Source organism: Furipterus horrens, unplaced genomic scaffold (assembly GCF_987537825.1).
Source record: "Furipterus horrens unplaced genomic scaffold, mFurHor1.1.pri manual_scaffold_17, whole genome shotgun sequence".
In the NCBI taxonomy this organism is placed as follows: domain Eukaryota; kingdom Metazoa; phylum Chordata; class Mammalia; order Chiroptera; family Furipteridae; genus Furipterus; species Furipterus horrens.
Genome location: NW_028327187.1, coordinates 95,188,425 through 95,211,762, shown reverse-complemented (window position 1 = coordinate 95,211,762; position 23,338 = coordinate 95,188,425). Strand labels below are relative to the sequence as shown.

General features: G+C 37.7%; 1 protein-coding gene across 1 annotated transcript in view; it reads left to right on the top strand.

Annotated features, from left to right (window-relative positions):
* CFAP47 (cilia and flagella associated protein 47) overlaps positions 1 to 23,338 on the top strand; it is a 360,991-nt gene that overhangs the window by 11,113 nt on the left and 326,540 nt on the right. Inside the window, exons 4-10 of the mRNA XM_090264123.1 lie at positions 2,216 to 2,354; positions 4,731 to 4,959; positions 5,585 to 5,745; positions 7,374 to 7,501; positions 11,176 to 11,411; positions 21,100 to 21,289; positions 22,273 to 22,465. Coding sequence (XP_090120249.1) covers positions 2,216 to 2,354; positions 4,731 to 4,959; positions 5,585 to 5,745; positions 7,374 to 7,501; positions 11,176 to 11,411; positions 21,100 to 21,289; positions 22,273 to 22,465 — 1,276 coding nt within the window. The remainder of the gene's footprint in view (positions 1 to 2,215; positions 2,355 to 4,730; positions 4,960 to 5,584; positions 5,746 to 7,373; positions 7,502 to 11,175; positions 11,412 to 21,099; positions 21,290 to 22,272; positions 22,466 to 23,338) is intronic.

Genomic DNA, 23,338 nt, shown 5'->3' with positions numbered 1-23,338 from the left:
GCCACATATTTCATGATTACTAATGGTATTAAAGTTATATATGATACAGTAATGTTTGTATACCCACAGTTTTCATATATTCAGAAGATTGAACAATGTTCTTTTGGTTTTAGGATTGTTCCTGAATAAGCTTTTGAAACGTTACTTAAACTCTTGACAAATCACGTCAAAGTTGTTGCAATATAGAAATGATTATACTGACAGCCTTAACTGAACTCATGTAGTTCTCTTTTTCTGAGGAACTGAGTCAATAATATTTATTTGAAATGGATAGAATTTTATAAATATTTGTTTTATTTTATGACAGAAAATAAACCTTAAATATTATGCCATTAGCGCTTTCCTAAAAATGATTGGATTAACAAATTTTGTTAGTGTGAATTTGCCTTTTCCATCACTGCATTTCTGTTCTTAAATTTTGTTGTCTTTTTGTATTTTCAGTACTTTCATTATGCTAATATTTTATTCTCCTAAGTTAAGCAAATAATTTTGGAAAACGTCATAAAATGGGTGAATTGGGAATTTGCAAAGTTGTTTATGTTGGCAGTATGCTCATTTGTGTTAATATTGTATAATATCTAAGAAACTTGTGACTGGATGTGTGGGGGTTCCTGAATCCGCAGTCCCCGATCACAGATTAAGAGACTGACCCAGAGATGAATTGCCTTGGGGAGACAGAAGGGAGAGTGTTGTAAGGGTTACTCCTGTCCCTCTTCTCAGCAGAGCTTTTATTGAGTAGGCTACGTGCAGAAATGCATGATTTGAGGAGTACGTTGCAAAAGTTTAGATTATACTCCCGGAGTTAAACATTCCATTGATATAGATCTGGACATACACAGAGCAGAGCAAGCTTCACAAACTTCACAAACTTCAAAGGGTACATTGCATTCCTATTCCTCTCCTCGGAGTGTGGGATGTCAGTGTGGCCATAGGATCATGTCTACCAGCTATCTTTAAGGCTTATGGACCCGTGTTTCAGTCCTGGCTTATGCAGGGTTACAGTTTCCTATACCACACAAAACGATCTCCCACATGGCTGCTTCCATTCGTTAGACATATTTTGAGCACAGCTTTGTGCTAGGCACTGTGTGGGGTACCAGGACCACAGACGTGAAAAACATCGTATCTGATCTCAAAGATTGTGTGCTCTAATACAGGCACCAAACAACCATAAATTATGAACCATTTCTGCTTTCAGAAGGAAAATTTTTATGGCCTCCTTCTTATATGCCATTTGATTCTAGAAACCCATTCTTTTTGCCCTCTCCCTGTGTGAACTGCATTAATTCATCCATAAAGTAGTGGCAGTCACTGTAAGTGTGAGTCCTGTGGTCAGAAACAGCCAGGTGAAAATCCCAGCTCAATTATTTAGTTGCCTGCATTAATAGTCCACTACTGCTACGTACTAAACCACCCCACAGCTTTGTATCTTAAAAGGGCAATTACTTTAAATTTTTTCATTTGTATGCAGGTTGGCTGGAACTTGACTGACCTAAACTGAGCTCAGGTGGGTGGGTCTGCTTCAAGACGAGGCAGCTGGGGCTATTCTGTTACTCACTGCAGGTCTCTGCATCAGCTGGGTGGCTGTGCTCCGTATTTGCTTTCTGGGGCACAGCCCAAAGGGACAACAGCTCTTTGAGAGAAGCATTTTTTATGATAGAACTGCAAGAGAACATCTGGGGTTAGAACTGGCATGTTGTCACTACAAGCCACATTCTATTGGCCAAAGCAAATCACGTGCTCAAGTTCAAAGTCAAGGGGTAGGAAAACATTGTCCATGGTAGGTTAATGGTAAGGATGCAGAGAAGGGTGGAAAATTTGGGTCAACCATCAAATCTACAACAATAGTTGTGTGTCTTTGGACAAGTCACCCAGTCTTTCTAATCTTCTATTCCCTTATTTATAAATAGAGGTAATGATTGAACCTATGTCATAGAATCATTATGAGGATTAAATAAGATACTGTATTGAAAGCTTTTAGCAAAGGGATCTGAACACAGTAAGAAGACAATATATTTTAGCTGTTGATGAAGATTGAGTCCTGACACCAGGCTCACATATCTTTAGTGACCCTAGGACCTGGATTTACAATCAAAGCTGTAATTCTTGGTCCTCAATAGACCATATACTCTGTAATATTTTTCCGTCCCCTACTAAGTATGAATGTAATATTTTAAGGCTCCAGATAAAAACCATCTGCTCTTGTTCTCCTTAGGTACGTTTACAATGGAATACCAGGGCCAATTATCAATTGCCATTTTTCCAACTAATGGTATTGTGGAGCCCAAGTCCTCAAAGATTGTTAAAGTGGATTTCTGTCCAGAGGAGCCCACAGTTGTAAATGAAGTGGCAAAGTGAGTGTGTACTATGGTTCTTAATTCTAATATAGTACTTAATACTTTCTTGTGTTCCTGTTTCACTCTTCAGATATACCTATTGTCTTTGAATGTGGGTTAGCTTCTTTTTTTTTCAGTCAGTATTAATTCATTGAGTCTCTAATATTTGCTAAGCACTAGGAGTTCAAAAATGGAAAGAACCAGGGGATGGCATATGGGTATACATAACAGGACTCTTAGTTTGGATTTTGTGGGTTGAGGGAGTGGATCAAATAAAGGCTCCATAAGGAGGTGATAATTGAGTAGGAATTAGCCAGACACAGAGCAGTGGTGTGGTTTGGGCTGAGTGTGTGTGTGTGTGTGTGTGTGTGCGCACGTGCGCGTGTAGGGGAGGTGAGTGTTGGTGATAAGAGTGGTTTAGATTAGTGATTTCATGCAGAGTAAGTAGAAGGCTTGAACTCCTAGAGGTAAATGGGCAGTGTTACACACTGAGAGATCTGAAGAATTTAGAGGCAAAGAGATGTTAGTAAGGAGTGATGTGAAATCAGACCAGGAAAACAATGGTGCAGGGTCCAGTAAAGGACCTCATAGGACAGTGTGATTTAATGTTATATGTCTCAGTTTATTACTGTCATTTCCAATGAAATGGAAAATATCAAAATATATCTCACCCAGTAAGGATGTCTGTGCTTCCTACACTACAATGTAAAATATATTTCTTACTGAAGGTCACAGCCAAAAAAAAAAAAAAAAAAGTTTGACAAATGGTTGTCAGCCCTGTTAAGAGCTTAGGTTTTATTGTGAAGGCTGTGGAATCTCAGGAAGATTTTAAGATGGAAATGTCTTAATTAGTTTGCATTTTAGAAAGGTCTTGCTAATAGCATTGTGCCAAACAAATCATGGAGTACAGATGTGGAATGGGTAGCCTGACTAGAATCTATAATAATGGAGCAAAAGAGAAATGATAAAGGCATCAGCTAAGGTACAAATTAGGAGCCTGGAGAGAATTTTGCAGATTAGGGATATGTTATGAAGGTAGATTTGACTAGATTTAGTGACTGGTTATAGAGAGAGAAGGTGAGAGAAGGGGCAGGTCTGTGGGAGAAGATTTGAATTCAGTTTTGAAATGTTGAAATTGATTTGCTTTGCAGAATACTATGGGGCCTATTAGATTTACTTATCTTGAGTTCCAGAAAAAATTTTGGTCTTGATACATTGGCTTGAAGGTTGTCAGTGGATGAGTTGGCAATGAAGCATGAGGTATTGAAAATAACTTTGAGGAGGGTAGAATATGAAAGAGTAGGAAAGAAATACCATTAGTCATGGAACTTACAAAACAGTTGTCTTAGAAGAGTGAGAAAATAGAGTCTGAATAAGTTAGAGGAAAACCAAGAAAGTATGGTGTCAACGAAGCTAAGGAAGGAGGGATACACCAAGAGATGGCATCAGCCATGTTCAGAGTGACACAGATAGAGCATATGTAAGGACTTAGGTTTAGGAGTGGTGAGTTGTCTGTGTTATCTGATGGGGTAAGATTCGAAAGGACTGTATATAGGCCAGAGAAGGATACATTTGGGGTGGAGGCCAGTTTGAAAAGGACATTCAAATTAGTCTGGGAAGTGAAGTTTTATGGGGTATATTCATTTCAGCAGGAGTGGGGTTTCACTGAGATACTTTACCTTGTAAGGAGTTGGGTTGTTAGGATGGGGATGATGCCATGCTCCCATTGTGTACGTTGTTTGCTGTTTGACCTGTGGGTGTAGGATCAGTTAGAAAAGAAGCTCAGAATTCTAGAACTAGAGGTGACCATACAAATTATCTTGTCTAACTCTAGTATTTACAAAAGAATTGTTGATGTGAACATACCAATAAGTTTTCTTCAGGATCAATTCAAGCTATTGTTTCCCAACTTTGTTTTCTCTGGGAGACAATGAATTAGGTTGCACATATGTCATTATTTTTTAAAAAAGATTTTATTTATTTACTTTTAGAGAGAGGGAAAGGGAAAGAGGAAGAGAGGGAGAGAAAAAGCAATGTGTGAGAGACATTGATTGGTTGCCTCTTGTACACCCTCAGCCGGGACCTGGCCCACAACCCAGGCATGTGCCTTGACCAGGTATTGAACCAGCAACCTTTTGGTTCACAGGCCAGCATTCAATCCACTGAGCCACACCAGCCAGAGCTGGTTGCACATATGTCATTCTACTGTGTAGATTCAGACAGATGGCATGACAGTCCCTGGCATGTATGTGAAAGGAACTACTCTTAGGCCTTTGAATTTTAATTATAATATGATTATATGAAAGTTCTATTTATATAAATATTTAGGACAAAAATAAAGTATATAGAATTCTAATATATATATATATATATATTTAATTTATTATCTTGTAGAGTGAGTTTGCAAGGTCATCCAGACATACTCTTGAATATCAAAATTCATGTGGTTGAGCAGATTATTGAACTGTTAAACATGAAAGATAATAAAAAGGTGGAATGCATACATTTTGGTTCTGCTTTCTTTGGAACATCGAAGATTGAATGTGCACTTCTATACAATAATAGTCCAGAACCTATAAATTGGGTGGCTATAGTACAAAATGATTCAGTTGGAGAAGAATTGGTAAGTAAATTGTGCAACAGAAGATCAATTATTATATTTTGAAACAGATGTTTCGAACTTATTGATAACAACAAGCTGGTCTCTTCTCTTCTCTTCTCTTCTCTTCTCTTCTCTTCTCTTCTCTTCTCTTCTCTTCTCTTCCCTTCTCTTTTTAGAGCCAGGAAAGGTTTATTGATCGAGAAGGCCTAGCTTGAGAAGATGGGAAAACTAATTCTCAAAGCCATCTTCCCAACAAGCTAATTGTTTCATTATTCTAAATATATTTTAACATGCAGATAGATAAGATTTCATTTCATGTGTCTTCAAGAGTAACCTGAAAAATTTCAGTAAATTAAACCAACATTGATAGTAATATATCTGAAGTAAATCAGATAAGTGTTTCTTATAAATCAGTGGCTAATTGTGGGTTTGTTTGTTTGTTTGTTTTTTTGCTCTTATCAGTTTCTTAAAAGTTCTTTAAATTTTATGATGTACGTTGTTCACATTTATGTATGGTACTTTAAAGACATACATATTCTCTATCTTCTAGTTGCTGGAGTTTCTATAATTACTTTATAACCTCTTAAAATATTTTATGTTGTTTGTGTTTTCCCTTAATACTCTTACTTCTGATTTTATATTACAGGGTACAAATATTCAACAAAGAACAGATGTTGCTATAAATAATCTCACCTACTTAAGAAAACTAAAGGACTTAGATATTACCAGTTTTTTCTTCTGTTATCCTAATGAAGGGAGATTACTACCTTATCAAAATGTTAAAATTACATTTTGTTTCAGCCCAAAGTAAGCAAAAATTAATTCCATTGAGATGTTACTTATTAATGAAAAATATATTAACCATACATTCATCAGATTGACTTTAATATTAAAACTTGTCAGAAGGCACAAATTAGCCTTTTCTTATTATGGTTCTAAGTATTTCTAACATGCTTAATAATATTTCCAATATTTAAAAATATGATTCAAAATACTTCATGTTAAATTAAAAATTTCTCCAGACCTTGGGGACATGGGGTAGTGGAAGTGGAAGTTTTGGGTTCTTTTGGATTGTGGCTCCAAAGCAATCTGTGCAACCAAGATCTTGGCCCTGCAGAAGTAGTCAGGTTATAGTCATTGGCATGCAGTATGCACTAGGGGCCTCCAGAGAAGATACAGCACTTCTGCCAGGGAGAAAATGTTTGCTGACTAAGTATCATGAATTTTAAGCCTACAGCGATTACTGGGATCAAACACAGTTGGTTGCTGAAATTTACATAAACTTTGTGGCCTTTTGCCAATGGATATTTTTCACAATTCTAAGCCCTTGGTTTGGTTATTTTGTTTGAAATTTTATTTCGAAATGCTGTTTTTAAATATGTAGTAGCAATTTCAGCTACACTTAAGAGATGTTGTAGTGTGTGGCGATAACTCATCTAATTTTAAGTACGTTTACTCTTGTTTGTGTGAAGTGAATGAAGGGTTAATGTCCTTCTTTCAATGGCTATGGGGCCCCTTGGGGATACCAGTTGTTTGCTGAAAACCGAGTTGGGTTAAGGAGGGGAATACACCAAGTAATTGTTCTGTTTGTACAATCTGTACTTGCCTTATTCACCATACCTTCACACAGAAAATTTCTTTGGTGAATCTGTAAGATTCTGTCTGATACACAATCTTTGAAATTCTAAGTACTTATTTTTTTTCTTGGCCTGGTCACTTTGAGAATCTAGCAGAAGCTCATAAATACGAGTATGATTTGAAGTCATAGTTGCACGTTCTCAACATTTTATTTGCATTCTTGTGTACTATTTTGCATCAGCCCTTTGTGTATGTATTGGAGTATCTGCTGCTAGAAAAGCTGACCTCTAGTTAAGGCAAGTGAAGATTGCCAGTGCGCAGGCCTGTGACGTAACCCATCTCCGGTCCTGTTTCTCTTCTTCCCACCTTTCCTTGCCTGTTCTCCAAATTACCTGCTCTCCTCTAACAAGAGGGTGGCTAGCAATATGTGCTTAGTCTATGGGAGGAACACTTATGTAACAGAGGTTTGCAATTTCACCCAGGGGTAAGAAGGACCATTTAAGAGAATCGAACAGAGTGCTTAGCTAGTAAGGAACTCTGCATACAAAATAAAAAAAAAAGACTTTGCATAAAAAGTGGCATTGGAACTGGACATGGATGACTTAGTGTTTTTAAATAACTTTTGTCTTTAAAATGTTGGCATGAACTCATTTATTTTTGGTTATTTACGTTTTGTGGACTTCTTTTGGGAAGTCTCAATATCTGCATAGCAGTATTGGAAAATGGATCATGGTCCTATTTTTATTCCTGAAGTTTCATCTGTGCACATATGCTTAAGAATTCAGTTGATAACCTTGTGAAAGGTAACAAGGTGTATTCTCTTTGCTTTAAAAATAACTGATTGCAATTATTTACAGGCTAATCGCTGATAGAGAAACGGATAATGATCCTTCACACAGGCAAGACTATGTTGTCTTTTTGAGATTTGACACTGTAGGAAGTAAGGATTTGTTTTTGAGAGATGGTAACACTAAAGGCATCAAAAGTAAGTGTGAAATAAATGTAATCATCAAATATAGCAGTTTAAATTGTTAAAGAGTTTGGACATCAATATTTGTAGAGGCAATATAATAAAAATATATGTTTTGAATAGAATGAACATGCAAACATAATCAAAAGACCTTAAACCATCTTTTGTGGCATGTAAAGAAAAAATTTAACCTCAGAATTTTCTACATATTAATCTTCCAAATATAACTTAGGATAGTTTATTATTTTAAAATGACATTAAACAGACATGGTGATCTAGAGCAACAATTTTCAACCGGTGTCCCACAAGAATTCTTAAAACATGCAATACTTGACTATTTAGTCAGGGAAACTGACCTCTATTCCCTTAGATTGTCAAATAAAATGACAACAGCAAATACAATAGCCAGCCAGTATGCCAATCTGGCAAAAAATATATTTTTTAGTGTGCTGCAGAATTTTAGTAATTAGTTAATGTGTGCCATGAGATCAAAAAGGTTGAGGATCACTGATCATAGTTTAAGGAGTGAAAAAACCAAAACCAAAACCAACCTGGCTTCTTTTCCTATGTAATCCTAGGTTGTCTGTTAGAGATTGATATGGGAACAAATGACCCATTCCATCTCTAGCAGATCCTCAGCTCTCAGAATCTATAACAGTCACAGTCAAAAAACAACACCTAGAGCTCTCTGGTAAATGGGATACAATATCCTCTTACAGGACATTGGTAAGTGCATATTGTTTGCAGGCCACATGTCAAGGTACATTGCACTTTGTACATTCTTGGGTAATACTGGATGGCTGCAGTGAGCAAAAATGGAGCAAGACTTGGAGGTCAGCTTAACAAGACAGATCAAAAAGAAAATAAAGATATAAACTGGTGAGGGATTCAATCCAGAAAGATGAGCCATGGCAAGTCAAGAGTCTAAAATATTTGCATATCAATACAGGGTGAGGGAATAGTAGATTTACAGTTGTGAATACGCAAAACACAGTTTATTCTTGTATTGTTATTTATTAATTATTGTATTTTCTATATGAACAACTCCAAACCTACTTTTGTCCCATGCTGTAGATTATTGAGCAGGGTTGAATTGTGTTCTTAGGGCAGGTGTTGATTGCTCTGTTACTATTTTTGTCATCGTTTGTGATATTGAGCTCTGTCTGATAGAGCATTTGTTCAAGGATTGCAAGTTAATCTAGTTTTGAATGGCTAGAGATGGAGATGCTAGCTTTGCCATAAAGATAATTTAGAGTCTAGGGTTGGCTAGTGAGTGCATCAAGGCAGAAATATAAACCCTTTTTTTTTTTTTTTGGATTTAGTTACATTGCTCTCTCTGCCAAACTGTTCTTTCTCCCAATTAGAACATACAATTCATAGGTCCTACCTTCTTTCTACTATCTCCAAAAATTTCTGTTTCTGTTATTATCCAGCTTATATTCCCATTGTCCATTCTTTTAGTTACCTTTTTCCACGTATCCTTAAATATCTTGGCCCATCTCCCATAGTGACTGAGTGGAAAATCTCTAATCTCAGCCTACTCTGTGTCTGCACCTGGGAAGCTAATTGTGATGGAGAAAACACAAAACCATTCTGTGAGGTTTCATTTTTTAATCTACAATCACTAACCCCAAGAGGTTGGGTTAAGCTGTTTGCCATCGCTGCTGCATTCCTCCATTCATTCACATTCTCACAATATGAGCTTGCTACCACACACCTTTTCTTTTCACCTCAAACCTTTGATACTTCCTCCTTCATCTTAACTCTAAACTCATAAATACATTAAGTGACCTGGGAGACATTTTTACTTGGATGTCTACTAGGCATCTCAAACTTAACATGTCAGAAAAAAGAACTGGTTTCCCGATAACCTGTCCTTTCTGCATTCTTTCTTGTCTCAAGAAGTGGCTATGTCATCACTTCAGTTGCTCAGGCCAGAAACCTTAGCATCGTCATTGGTCATGTGTTTTATTTCCTATTCTACATGCAATCCATCAGCAGATTTTATTAACTCTACCCTCAAAAATATATCTTTATTTGTGTTGTTCTTTAGTTTCCTGTATTAGGTGATATCATATGGTATTTTCCTTTCTTTGCCTGGCTTATTTCACTAAGCATAATTCTCTCTAGTTCCATCCATGTTGTCGCAAATGGCAGGAGTTCCTTCTTTCTTTCTGCTACATAGAATTCCATTGTGTAAATGTACCACAGTTTTTTGATCCACTCATCTACAGATGGGCACTTAGGTTGTTTCCAGCACTTAGCTATTGTAAACAGTGCTGCAATGAACATAGGGGTGCATAAGTTCTTTTGAATTGGGGTTTCAAGATTCTTCGGGTATAATCCTAGTAGTGGAGTCATTGGTTCAAAAGGCAGTTCCATTTTTAATCTCAAAGGAACTAAATAGAACAAAGAGCAGAATAGCAGTCAATAGGGGGGAGGGGAGAGGGAGAGAAGGGGGATAAGTAAGGGAAGGGTTTAATTAAAGAGCCTGCATGAAAGACTCATGGACATGGACAACGGGGAGGGATATGATTGTGGGAGAGGGGGTGGGTTGGGTGGGGGAGAGAAATTGGGGGAAAAGGGGACAACTGTAATTGAAAAACCAAAATAAAAAAATTAAAAAAATATATATATCTTTAAATCTGACCATTTCTCACCATCCTACTACTCTTACCGAGACATATTTGGTTCCTTAGGATTTTTGGAATGTGCCAAGCAAATTCCTACCTTAGACTCCTTGTCCTTGCTGTTCTATCTGAAATGCACTTCTACTAGATTTTCTTGCACAGTTCCTTTATATTTTTGCTCAAATGTCTCCCCATCGGAGACACCCTTTTGAACTTCCCTATATAAAAGAGCAGCCCCAAGATGATGTGCTCTGTCTTACCATTGTAGGGGAGGAAAAAAATTTTCCTTTTATTCTTCTAAATTCTTGGTTGAGACCCCTTATAATAAAAGACATAACCGGAGAAAAACAAACAGAAGTCCAGCATACGTGGGAGATACTCCAGAAAACTGAGTAAATCTTTGAAATGCCCAAGACACCACCTTCAATACCATCTCCAGCTAAAGACAAAAGATGTTGGGGGTAGGGAGCCATTATGGGAGCTTTTCTGGCAGAGCACAGTAAAAGAGGGTAAGGTTATGCAGTTTTAAGTCTCATCCTTCTCCACTGATAAGAGTTCCTTCTAGGGGCAGAGAGGGAGACTCCTGTTACAAAGGGATATTTCCCTTTTAAATGTAAATATCCCTTACAAAAAGATAATTTCTAGGTTTCAGAGCTTTTCCTGTGTCTGCTGTTTCTAAAATAACCCTTATGCCAAAGAGGCATATTTAAGGGTGACAAATTCCACTTCCCTTCACTCTATACTATATTTCCCCGTAGCACTTACCGTTTCTGAGATGCCATATATTTACTTATTTTTTTCATTGTCAGTGTCACCTCACTAGAATGCGAAGTCCATGAGAGCTGGAACGTTGTCTATTTTGCTCATTGCTGTTATTCCTAAGGCCTTGAAGAGTACAAGGCACTGAGAAAGCGTTCACTGTTTTTATTGAATGAAAGATCAAATGAGCTACCCAGAGCTCCTCAAGTCTTTCAGATAACACTTTTTGGACTGAGCAAATATATCTTGAATTCCCCAAAACACTTTTTATGTTAAAAAGCTACTTTTTTTTTCTTACAGGTGATCAATTTCAGAAATTGGAATTAGCACTGACTGGCTCAGGGCTTCCTGTTGTGTTACATTTTGATTCAGGAAACATTCTTAATTTTGCACCTTGTTTCATTGGTGAACGATCAGAGGTTTCATTTATTATGGAAAATCGATGCAAATCACTCCCTGTGATGTACCACTTTAAAAAAATAGCAAATTTTAAAACTGATCCTCAAAGGGGCAAGGTTGATGAAGGATGTATGCAGGTAAGATAATTTTCCTGTGTTTTCACATACTGTAAATATTTTAGGGTTTGCTAAAATGCCTTGCAGAGGATTAAAAACTACATTTGTGCACCAGTGTTTCTAAATTCTATGTCTTCTGTGGCCTAGTTATGAATACTTTTGTATTGACACTCACACAGTATCCATAATTATTTGTTAAGTGCCTTTCATGTGCACAGAAAAGCATTGGACACTATAGGTAATGTAAAGAAGTGTAAAAAGTAGTTATAGCTTCTGCAAGATTTTTTTCTGAGAAGAGTATTTATTTATCTAGTGTCCAAGAGATGGGCCTCTAAATTTAAATATCTAATACGGAGTCTTAGCGCTCCCTGAGTGGGTGGGTGCAGGAATAGGTCCTGCAGCCCTTGTCTGGGCAGTGGAATGGCCCTGGGCAGGCAGCTGCCAATAGCTGCAAAAGTTGACAAGGAGGTGGGAGCTAGGCACTCATCCTAATTCCAGAGATGCCAAGGCTAGTGCACTATTCTTTGGGTTCCACTGCCATACTGAAGGTTGGCCAAGCTAGGGTATACACATGTGGCAGAAGTAAAGGTCCAGTACCATGGGCAGAGGCTGTAGCCCACGTGCGTGCTCCAGTGTCAGCTAAACCAGGACAGGAGAGAACAAGGCAAGACGGAGAGAGGCAGGAATAGAGGAGAGAGAGAGAGAGAGAGAGATGGATATGGGACAAATGGTCTAAGTGCTTGTTAAAGAAGTGAGTTACTGAGCCTTTTACATGTCCCCTGTGTTAGGCTGCCTTTACCCTGAGAAATCACCCAGAAAACAGTCTTAGTTTTCACGCCTAAATTACCGAGAAAGAGGAATAAGGGGTTTCACATAAGAAGTAAACTCCTGGTCCACCTCAAGAAAAAAAGAAACTAAAGAAATAACGCACAAAAATAATCAAACAGAAAGAAGAGAGGAAAGAACGCATGGAGATGACCAGTCGCTCAAAACCTCTACTAACTTTTTACTTCTCCTGTATGTGCGTGCAAGCACCGATTCCACACTTTTCAGGACATACATTTCGGTCAGGGTGAGTTTATATAGCAACACATTCAACAAGTTATTTACATTTCCCCACTTTTCCTCAGTCAATATGCTGTGCTAGGTCTGTCAACATTTCTTCTGGGAATGAGCAAAGTCCATTTTTCATTTCTTATGGGGGAAGCTGGGACCTAGGTTAATTTGCATGTGGTTATTTGCATATTTCAAAAGTCAGGCATGTGGTCCAGCCGCTGCCATGTTTTGACAATGAAAGAACAGAAAGTGTAGGCAGCATAGATGCCCTGAAGGAACTAGGCTGGAGGGAGAAGCCTTTTGGGATGAGATGAGCCACCATGTGTGGAGCTTGCACAGCCGCAGTAGAAGCTGCACTCCCTCCCGCCCATCGTACCGACTGGACTGCCACGTTCTGACACCCTATCTCCCTCTTCCAGCCCCAGCTCTTCAGAGGCTGGTATGGAAAGCATCCTGCAGTCACTAGTAACAGGCATTGTGTGTCTGGGGTGCAGTGCGGGGTGGCAGGTCAGGGGCAGGCTGGCGTCAGGAGGACCTTCATTATCAGATAGGCCAGCATTGGTGGGTAGGAGCTGTCCGAGTGCAGAGAGCATGGCCGGTCCAGGCATAGGCTCAGGTGCTTATAGACCAGGATCCTCACTTCGAGGCCCCACAGGAGCCTGCAACAGTCCCACCACCTATTTGTGTGGCGGGGCTGGCAGCCCTATGAGGGCTGCGCCTGCATAGTGCGGGCATCCGGGACATAGGCAGCGTGGCTTAGCATGACGCATCTGCGACTGCTCACACTGTAGACGCCCTCCAGCTCCAGTAAGACCTGGTGAGCAGACCGCTCAGGCCGCGTGACGGTGTGGGCTGGTACCGGGACGGGGTGAGCGGCACGGGACAAGCACAGCTTGAGCCAAGGGCATCCCCTTTCCCTCCGTCGCTGCACCCGGTAAAAATTTTTTGAATGCACTAAAGAAGTGTAAGATGTACACAAACAGGTAGGGATTAAGAAGGATGCAAAAGTGTGTTAAAAAGAGATCTGTAACAAGGTGTTATAGAAACTCACAGGTTAGTGTATTTATGTACTTCCAACCAGGTAGAAAGGTCTTATTATTAGTAACACAGGAGCCAGAACCAGGCCACCTTGTAATTTCAGGGGCTGCTTTTCTCTTTCTCACTGCTCTACTCCGGTAACTTTCCCAATCTCTAAACCAGAGGTTGGCTGACTATGGTCCACCTAAGAACGATGTCGTTCAGAGGACCATGGGGACGCAGTGAGCAGAAGAAAATAAGTTTATTGAGGGAAATTAGCAAGCAGGGAGGAAGCCGGGCCGTGAATGGCCCGACTCTGGGGTCCTAGGGAAGGAGGGGCTGTTTAATAGGGGGAAGAAAAAAGAAACTATTGAATTCAGTCATTATCTCACAGCTGTGAGTCTAGGGCTGATCAAGGCCAAACGGAGCTTGGGTTGATGTCCCCCCTATCATGGGAAACTCCCAGACAGCTGCAGGCGGGCAGGGGATGGGGGGATGGCGTGGGAACCAAGGCTGTCAGTCCATAGTGGAATGTGGCCTGCCTCCTGTTGTTTTAGGTAAACTGGTACTGGAATATACCTGCTCTTGTTCGCCTATTGTCTGTGGCTGCTTTAAAGTCCAATTTTCTAATATCTTTTGTTGTGCTTTTAGTATCATATCTAGGTAGTCATGGAATATCTGAGGTCATTAAGATTTGTTCCTATGATTTTTCTTAGGAATTTTAGCTTATACATTAACTATATTATCCATTTTGAGTTGTATATGGTTTTAGTTAGACATGTAGATTCATTCTTTTACGTATAGATGTCCAGTTATCCTAGAATCTTGGCACACTTATTGAAAAATCAATTGACTGTGAATGTAAGAGCTTATTTGTGAACTCAGAATTATATTTTACTTATTTATGTTTATCCTATGCCAGTGCTACAGTGTACTGATTAGTGTTATGATTTTTAAAATTGGGAAATGAAAGTCATGAAAGTTTTCTCTTTTTCAGAAATATTTTTTTTAGCAATTTGGGACCCTTAAAAATCTATATGAATTTTAGAATAAGTTTACCATTTTCTGCAGCTGGGATTTTTGATAGGAATTGTATTGAATCTAGAAATCTATTTGGGAGTGTCGCCATTTTAACACAAATCTTATAATTCATGAAAATTGAATATCTTTCACTTATTTATGTCTTAAAGTTTCTTTTAGTGGTGTTTTATAATTTTCAGTGTTCAGATCTTGCTATTCTTTAAAAATGTATTCCTAAGTAATCTGTTCTCTTGATTCTATGCAAATGAAATTGTATTGTTAATTTGTAGTTAAAAAATTAGTTTTAAAACTAATTTAAAATTAATTAAATTTAATTAAAGATTAATTTCCTAATGTGTAGAGATGCAATTGATTTTTGTATATTGACTTTGTTTCCTGTACCTTGAATTTTATTAGTTCTGGTAAGTTTTAGTGGATTCTTTGGCATACAAGATCATGTTGTTTGTGAAAACAGATAATTTTACAACTTCCTTTCCAACCTGGATGGATTTTATTTATTTTTTCTTACCTAATCACCCTTGTTATAACCTTCAGTATAGTATTAAAGAGAAGTAACAGGAGAGGATGTTTTTCTTATTCCTAATCTTAGGGGAAAGCTTTTATTTTACTCTTTCACCATTAAGTATGATGTGGGTGTTTCACAGATTGACTTTATAAACTTGAGGAAGTTCTATTTGAAGGATTTTTTGGGTGTGTGTTTTTAGTGTGAAAATGTGCTTTCTCTGATACATTTTCCATATCTAATGATAATGTGATTTTTGTCCTTTATTAAAATGGTATTTATATAGATTGACATTTCGATGTTAAACCCGGGATAAATCACAATTGTACATAGTGAATAATCTATTGTGTGTGGTGTTGGATTCAGTTTGATAGTATTTGGTAAGGAATTTTGTATGTATATTCATATGGGACCTTAGTCTGTAGAGTTTTTGAATGTCTTTAGTTTTGATATTAGAGTATAACTTGCACTATAGAATAAGTTTGAAAGTGATCTTTCCTCTTTAGTTTTTGGAATAGTTTCTGAAGTTGGTGCTAAGTCTTCTTTAAATATTTGTTACCATTCACCATCGAATCTGTCTGGTTCCAGGCTTTTCTAAGTCAGAAATTTTTTGATCTGTAATTCAATCTTTTGTTATCTTAGAGCTATTCATATTTTCAGTTTCTTCTAGAATCTTTTAAAGTATTTTATGTATAAGAATTTGTTTATATAATCTAGGTTATCTAATTTGTTGGCATACAATTTTTCATCATAACCCCTCATACCCTTTTTTATTGATGTAAAGTTGATTGTGATGTTTTCTCTTTCCTTCCTGATTTTAATAAATTGAGTCCTTTTATTTTGGCTTGGTGGGTCTAGCTAAAGATTTTAAAAACCATTGATCATTTCAAGGACATAGTTTCAGATGTGTTTATCATTCCTTTTCTTCTTTTCCCTTTGGTTTTATTTTGCTCTTCTTTTTCCTATTTCTTAAGGTGTAAGTTTAGGTTATTGGTTGAAAGCCTTTTTCTATATCACCTAATACAGGAAACTAAAGAACAACATAAACAAATGAACTAAATAGGACAAGGAGCAGAATAACAGTCAATAGGGGGGAGGGGGGAGGGAGAGAAGGGGATAAGTAAGGGAAGGGTCTAGTAAAGGAACGTGTATAAATGACTCATGGACATGGACAGCGGGGAGGGATATGGTTGTGGGAGAAGGGGTGGGCTGGGTGGGAGGGAGCAATGGGGAAAAAACGGGACAACTGTAATTGAAAAACCAAAAAATAAAATAAAATAAAATAAAGCCTTTTTCTTTTTTAGCATCAGTGCTTAGAGCTAAAAAGTTACTTCTGTTACCGAACAAAAGTGGGGTTCAGCTACCCACTGTTACCAATAAGCAAACTCCAGAGTCACAAATTGGTGAGAAGGAAAGAGGTCTTTATTAAAACACTGCACAATGTGGGAGGATGGGAGACTCCCCATCTGCAGGCTCATCTCTTTCACAAAACACAGACAAAATCCAGCCATTCCCCAAAAGCCCAAAGCCCAAAACAATGACCAGAGTTCCCACTCCATCCTGATGTGTCCTTTGGAGCCCGAGGTGGCTAAGCAGGCAGTTAGTTCTCCAGCTTCAGGCCCCCTCTTAGAGTCTGCATGTGTTTTGGAGCCACTATTTGCCATGCAGCTTCTAGGGAGCCTAGCCGATCCTGAAAATGCTCTGGTCAGCATATCTACAAGGTGCGTCCAAGAGAGTGCGCCTCTCCTTCCCCTCAGCTTATATCTCCCAGGTCCATTCTGCATGCTGTGTCAGGGCCTGGCCCTCCAACCAATCCTTTTTCCAAGGCTAGGCTTACAGGTCTTTCTATGGCACAGCATCTCTCCCTGCGACCATGTTGACCTCTATGGTCACATGCAGCTGCTTCCAAGGACGAGAAGGAAGTAGGAGGGCTTTTCTCTTAGGCAATCACCCGTGCTAGCCTTGCACTCTCAAGGCAATGACTTCCTCCTACTGCATCTTTCCCAGGGGTCAGGGAATCTGTCCTCATGTGCTGCATAGGAGTGGCACATGCACAAGGCACTAAGGAAACTTGGCACTGCCCCTGCCACCCCTCTCCTCTGCTCCCACTGGCACTCCCAGAACTAGCCAGGTTACTGGTGTCATAACCACTGCTTTTCCTGCATTGATAAGTTTTGGTATATTGTATTTTAGTTTTCTTTTACCTCAGTGTATTTCCTTAATTTCCTCTGAAATTTCTTTGACACATTTCTCTCACATTTCCTTCTCTTCATTAGTTCTTTTAAACAATTTCTATACTTGATATTCTTTATTTTGTCAGCTGTTGTTTTCATATTTACATTGTTTTATTGAAGTATAATTGATATAAAACATTATATTAATTTTAGGTATATAACATAATGACTAAATATTTGTATATATTGTCAAATGATCATTACAATAAGTCTAGCTAACATCTGTTACCATGCATAGTTATAAAAATTTCTTTTCTTGTGATAACTTTTAAAATTTACATTTTTTAACAACTTTTAAATATGCAATACAGTATTTCTTACTAGTCACCATATTATACATTAAATCCCCATGACTTATTTTTTGTAATGGAAATTTGTACCTTTGGAACCTGTTTATCCATTCTGCCCACCACCCTTTACCCTCAACCCCTTGTCTCTGGCAATCACCAGTAACTTGTTCCCTGTACCTATCAGCTCATTTTTTAAAGATTTCACATATAAGTGAGATCATAGGCTATTTCTTTTTCTCTGACTTATTTCACTTAGAATAATGCTGTCAAAGTCTATTCATGTTGCCACAAATGGCAAGATATCCTTCTTTTTATGGCTGAATAATATTCCATGTTTTTTTTTTAATCCATGTTGGTGGACACTTGGGTTCTTTTCATGTATGGGCAATTACAAATTATGGTGCAAAGAACACGAGGGTGCAAATATCTTCTCGAATTAGTGTTTTTATTTTCTTCAGATAAGTACCCAGAATTGGAATTGCTGTATCATATGGCAGTTATATTTTTAATTTTTTGAGAAACTTCCAAACTGTTTTTCATAGTGAATACACTGTTGCATTCCTACCAACAGTGCACAAGGCTTCCCTTTACTCTATATCCTCTCCCACACTTGTTATTACTAGTGTTTTTGATAATAGCCATCTAATAGATGTTAGGTGATATCTCATTGTGATTTTGATTTTGATTTCCCTGATGATTAGTGATGAGCACCTCATGTACCTGTTCACCATCTGTATGTCTTCTTTGGAAAAACACCTATTCAGATCTTCTGCCTATTTTTGTAATTGCGTTGTTTGATTTTTGCTATTGAATTACATGAGTTCTTTATTTATTTTGGATATTAGCCACTTATCAGATATATGATTTACCATTATTTTCTCCCATTCAATAGGTTACCCTTTTTTTTAAAGATTTTATTTATTTATTTCTTAGTGACAAGGGAAGGGAGGGAGAAAGAGAGGGAGAGAAACATCAATGTGTGGTTGTCTCTCATGCGCCCCTCAACTGGGGACCTAACCCGCAACCCAGGCATGTGCCCTGATTAGGAATCGAACCGGTGACCTTTTGTTAGCAAGCCCGCGCTCAATCTACTGAGCCACACCAGCCAGGGCTAGGTTGCCTTTTTTTGTTGTTGTTGCTGATTTCTTTTGCTGTGTAGAAGCTTTTTAATTTGATGTAGTTCTACTTGTTTACTTTTATTTTTATTGTCTTTGCTTTTGGTGTTTCTTTTAACTTTTAGACATGTTTTCTTTTAGTTCTTTGAATGTATTTGCAATAGTTGACTTATTATTTTTGTCACTAAGTCCAAGGTTTGGGTTTGCTCAGGTACAGTTTCTATTTATTACATCTTCCCTGTGTGTTGGCCATACTTTCCTATTTCTCTGGGTGTCCTGTGATTTTTCTTTTCGTTGTTGTTGTTGTTCAAATCTAAGCATTGTGAATGATATAATTTGGCAACTACGAAAATCAGTCCCCGGGATTTATTGTCCTTGCTGTTTTTTGTTATTTTTTTGTTTGTTTGGTGACTTTCTTGGCTAAATTCTGTAAAGGTTGTTTTCTTTGTTGTGTGCAGCCAATCAGGTATCTGCTGAGTTAAGTTAGACGTCAGCTAATGATCGGGCAGAGATTTTCTTACATTCTTTGTATCAGTTAAGTATAGTAGCCTTTGCCAAGAGCCTGTAAGTGTGTTGGGTGGGGACTGTTTTCAGTGTTTTGTCAGGTAGTTTACCCCTCCTGCAGGCCTTCAGTTCTTCCTTGTACAGGGTTTCAAAGTCAGCTAGAGGTGAGAAATTAGAGCTTTCTCAAAATTTCCTGGGCAGATACACTGTTCTGCACACAAGTGTTGCAATCGAGATTCCCAGGAATATGTCAGAGCTTTTCAAATACCCTGTGAATAATTCATTTTGTGCTTTTTCCCCCTTTTCTTTTTTCTCCTTCCTTCCATCCTTTTCTTTTCTTTTTTTTGTTTAGTCCTTTATTAAAAGCCTTAAATGGTAATGCTGTGATGTTCAACAATTACCATTGATTTTTTTTTTTGAGTTGGGGGGGCAAAACTTTGGAGAGGGAGTTGTTCACACCAAATGAGCTCTGAGTCAGGTCAATTAAAGGAATGCCCTCATAATAGACTTTTAAGCCAGCTTTCAAATAGGACAAATGGGAACAGTTCTCTGGTGATGGGTTTTTGGAGAGCTCCAAACCATGAGAAATGCTCACAATAAAAACACTGGGACACAGGACTTTAGCAGTAATCGAGGCAGTTGTTTATTCACAGATCTGCAGCTGTTTTTATCCTAACATGAGTTAAAACCCTTCCTTTCCACCTCCCGCTCTTTCTCCTTCTCCGTTTTTCCACACTGGATACTCCAGAGTTAAAATCTAATGCGATTAACTAAATTAACTGAGGGCGATAATTAACTCAGGATGATCTGCTTATAGGTCTGTCTCCAGCACTCCTTCAAAATTTCCCTAACTTGTTTGCTGGGCTGTCTACCTACATTTCCCATTTCCCTGTGTTTGGTGATGAATATCTTTCCCCTTTGTCCTCAGAAGCATTTGTGCTGAGCTGAGGAATGCCCTTTCCTGACTTGTAAGTGTGCTAATACTGTTGACTGTGGCTCAGAGACCCCCTAATTCAAGGTTACGTTTGTCCTTTGCTGCTAATTATTTCCTACTGTTTATTTCTCTGCCCCTTGCAAAACCACTCCTCCCTCAGTGGCTACTAGGCTAATAGATTACACAGCTACCATAGTTGTGAGGCTGTTGTTTTTCAAGAAGAGCACAAAACTGGGAATAGAAGGATGGGATTACAATAAATAAAAAGGCCACCAAAAACATTTTGCCATTTTTTCCTTAAATATATACTCCTTGAATTTTTGCAAAGTTTTAGGTAATTTTCAAATATCTGAAAAGTTGATTTTAACATTTATTCTAGTGGTCTTTTTTTCTTTGTAGAGGAATAGAATTCTGGAGGTCCTTAATCTGCCATTCTGGAAGTCCTTAAGTACCATTGTTCTTCATTTTTTCTTGAATAATTTTCCAATAATGTGTATCATAAAGGTTTTTCAGTACTGTATGTGTTATTCCTAATGCACTTCAATATCGTCATGATGAACTAGCTCTCAAAATTTTATAAAAATATTATTGGTATTGTCTTTTTATTTTCTAACAGTACAGTATTTTTTTCTTAATCCACTTGGGATGCTATAACAAAATACCTTACTCTGCGTAGTTTATAAACAGCAGAAATATTTCTCACAGATCTGGAAGCTGAAAGTCCCAGATCAGGGTGCCAAACTTGTCATGTGAGGGCCCTCTTCCTGGTTGAATCCCATGCATTCTCACACGGTGGACGGGGCTAGTGAGCTCTGTGGGGCCTCCTTTATAAGCACTAATTCCACTCAGGAGGGCTCTGTTCTCGTGACCTATCACATCCCAAAGTCCTCATCTTCTAATTCTACCACATGGGGCATTAGGTTTAAGTGTGTGAGCTTTTGGGGTTCACAAACATTGAGCTTGTAGTAACTGGTTACTTCTCTCTCTCTCTTTCTCTTTCTCTCTCTCTGTTTTAGAAAGTGACATGCTCATTCATTCCACATCAATATGGAGTCTTTAATGTGAAGCAGTTCATAGAGATTATTGGCCCAGTGGTAGATAAAAAAATTGAATCTGTATCACTAAAGCCTTTTCATCAAATACATTTAATTTTCAAGAGTGCCTGCAGGTCTTCCACCAAGAAAGCTGTGATGACAATTAATGCTGGTAAGCTATTGTGGACCCTTACCTTTTTTTTTTTTTTTAGGTTAATATACGATTATCTTAATATGCTAATTTCTCAGCTATATCTATCAAATATGGTTTAATCTAGTGGTTTTTACCTTTTGAATGCCTCAAAATCACCTAGAAGGTCTGTTAAAATAGATATCGCTGGTCTAACATCTCAGCATTGATTATTAAGTAAGTCATTATTGGAACCCAAAGATTGGCATTTCTAACATATTCTCAATAGTTACTGATGTTGCCATCTGAGGATCACACTTTGAACATACTGGTTTAGTGATTTATAATATGTATTGAATATTTTAATGGGTTTTCTATATATATTCTTTTACTTTTTTGTTTGAGTGTATAATATAAACTGATTTTGATCATTTCATGGATTTTCTTGTTGCTGTTGTTTCATCTTTAAAAAAAATTATTTATTCTCAGGGAGAGGGGAAGGGAGGGAGAAGGAGATGGAGAGAAACATCGACGTGAGAGAGAAACATTGATCAGCTGCCTCCCTTATGCTCCCTGACCAGGGACCGAACCCGCAACCCAGGCATGTGCCCTGATCATGAATCAAACCAGGGGCCTTTCCCTTTGCGGGATGATGCGCAACCAACTGAGCCATGCTGGTCAGGACTGTTGTCTCATCTAATCCTCAGTTATCTTTTATAAATTGAACCATATGAAATTGCTGATATTCAACTCTCTTTAGCTTACACAAATTTTGTTTCATGTAGGCCAACCCAATCCTTCAAGTTACCATGTTTATTTTTTATGCATTTATTATTTTGCTATATTGTTTTGTGTAGGTCCATTTATTACATGAGTAATTTATATTTTCTGAATATGTTTGTTTATTTAGGGATTTAGCTTTAATTTAGAACGAATGGGCTAGTGTATTAGTTAACTCATGGATGTTATTTGGAAAACTGAAATTCAAAATAAACATTTAAACTTAATATCTAATTTTATAAAAGGCATACCCCCCTTCATCAGTAATCCTCCGGAAAAATTTATGGTCAAAGATTTGGCAAAATACAAGGAATGTGCATCCATGGCATCTATTCACAGTCATAGCTCAAGTCTAGAGTCAGTGAAAGAGGAGCTGATAACATTTTCCAATGAACAAGCTGCCAGTATCCGGCCTAGAAACCAGGAAAAACATTTCAGGTAACATGCTATATTAAAAACTTGAAATTTTGAAAGAGTCATTGGCTAACATGATATACAGGGAGGGGTCTTAGTGTATACTGCTGTAACAAACTAATAATAGTAATAATAATGGTGATAGTAACAAAATTTATTATTTCTCTTTTTTTTACACTAGAAATGGTTGTTGAGTGCTACTGTATTTGCTTTATCTAACTTTTCATAACCTCTACTCTGTACTTGCTAGCAAGTGAAAGCTTTACCAGATTATTCTTAAAATGTGCTGCCAACAGTTATAGAATAATAATAGAAATAATCACTTTAGGGAATGTATCAAGTCCTCACAGTAGTTATGTTCATTAAATTTGAGAGCTTGAATTTATCTAAGATTAAAAAAAACATTAAAAATTGTGAAAAATCGGTTGTCCTTGTCATCATCAGTAGCAGCAGCATCTTCGTTCCAGCTCCTCAAAGTCAGGTTTCCAATAAGCTTTTCCAAATTGAATTAAAACTTCTCTAATTAAGATCATAAGTGATGTTGAATCTCAACTTACATTTATTCAAACCTCAAATAACTTCTTTATGAACACTTAGTGAGAAGAAACCCAGGCACCCTGACATCTTTACCTGGGCCATTAGATGAGGAATGGTTTTTACACGTTTGAGACTGAAATGGGTTTCTTTTCTGTCTGCTTATATGCTATTAGTAGACTATTGAAACTTGACAATGTCCCTCCCTAGGCTTTCTCTACTTGTCTCTTTACCTTTGGTGAGGCATTAAGCACACTTAATTTTACAGCAGTACCATTTGATTTTTAGGCCATATTGCTTTATTATTCACAATTGGAAAATTCTGGACTTTTATACAATTATTTTATCATATTATTTTACAGT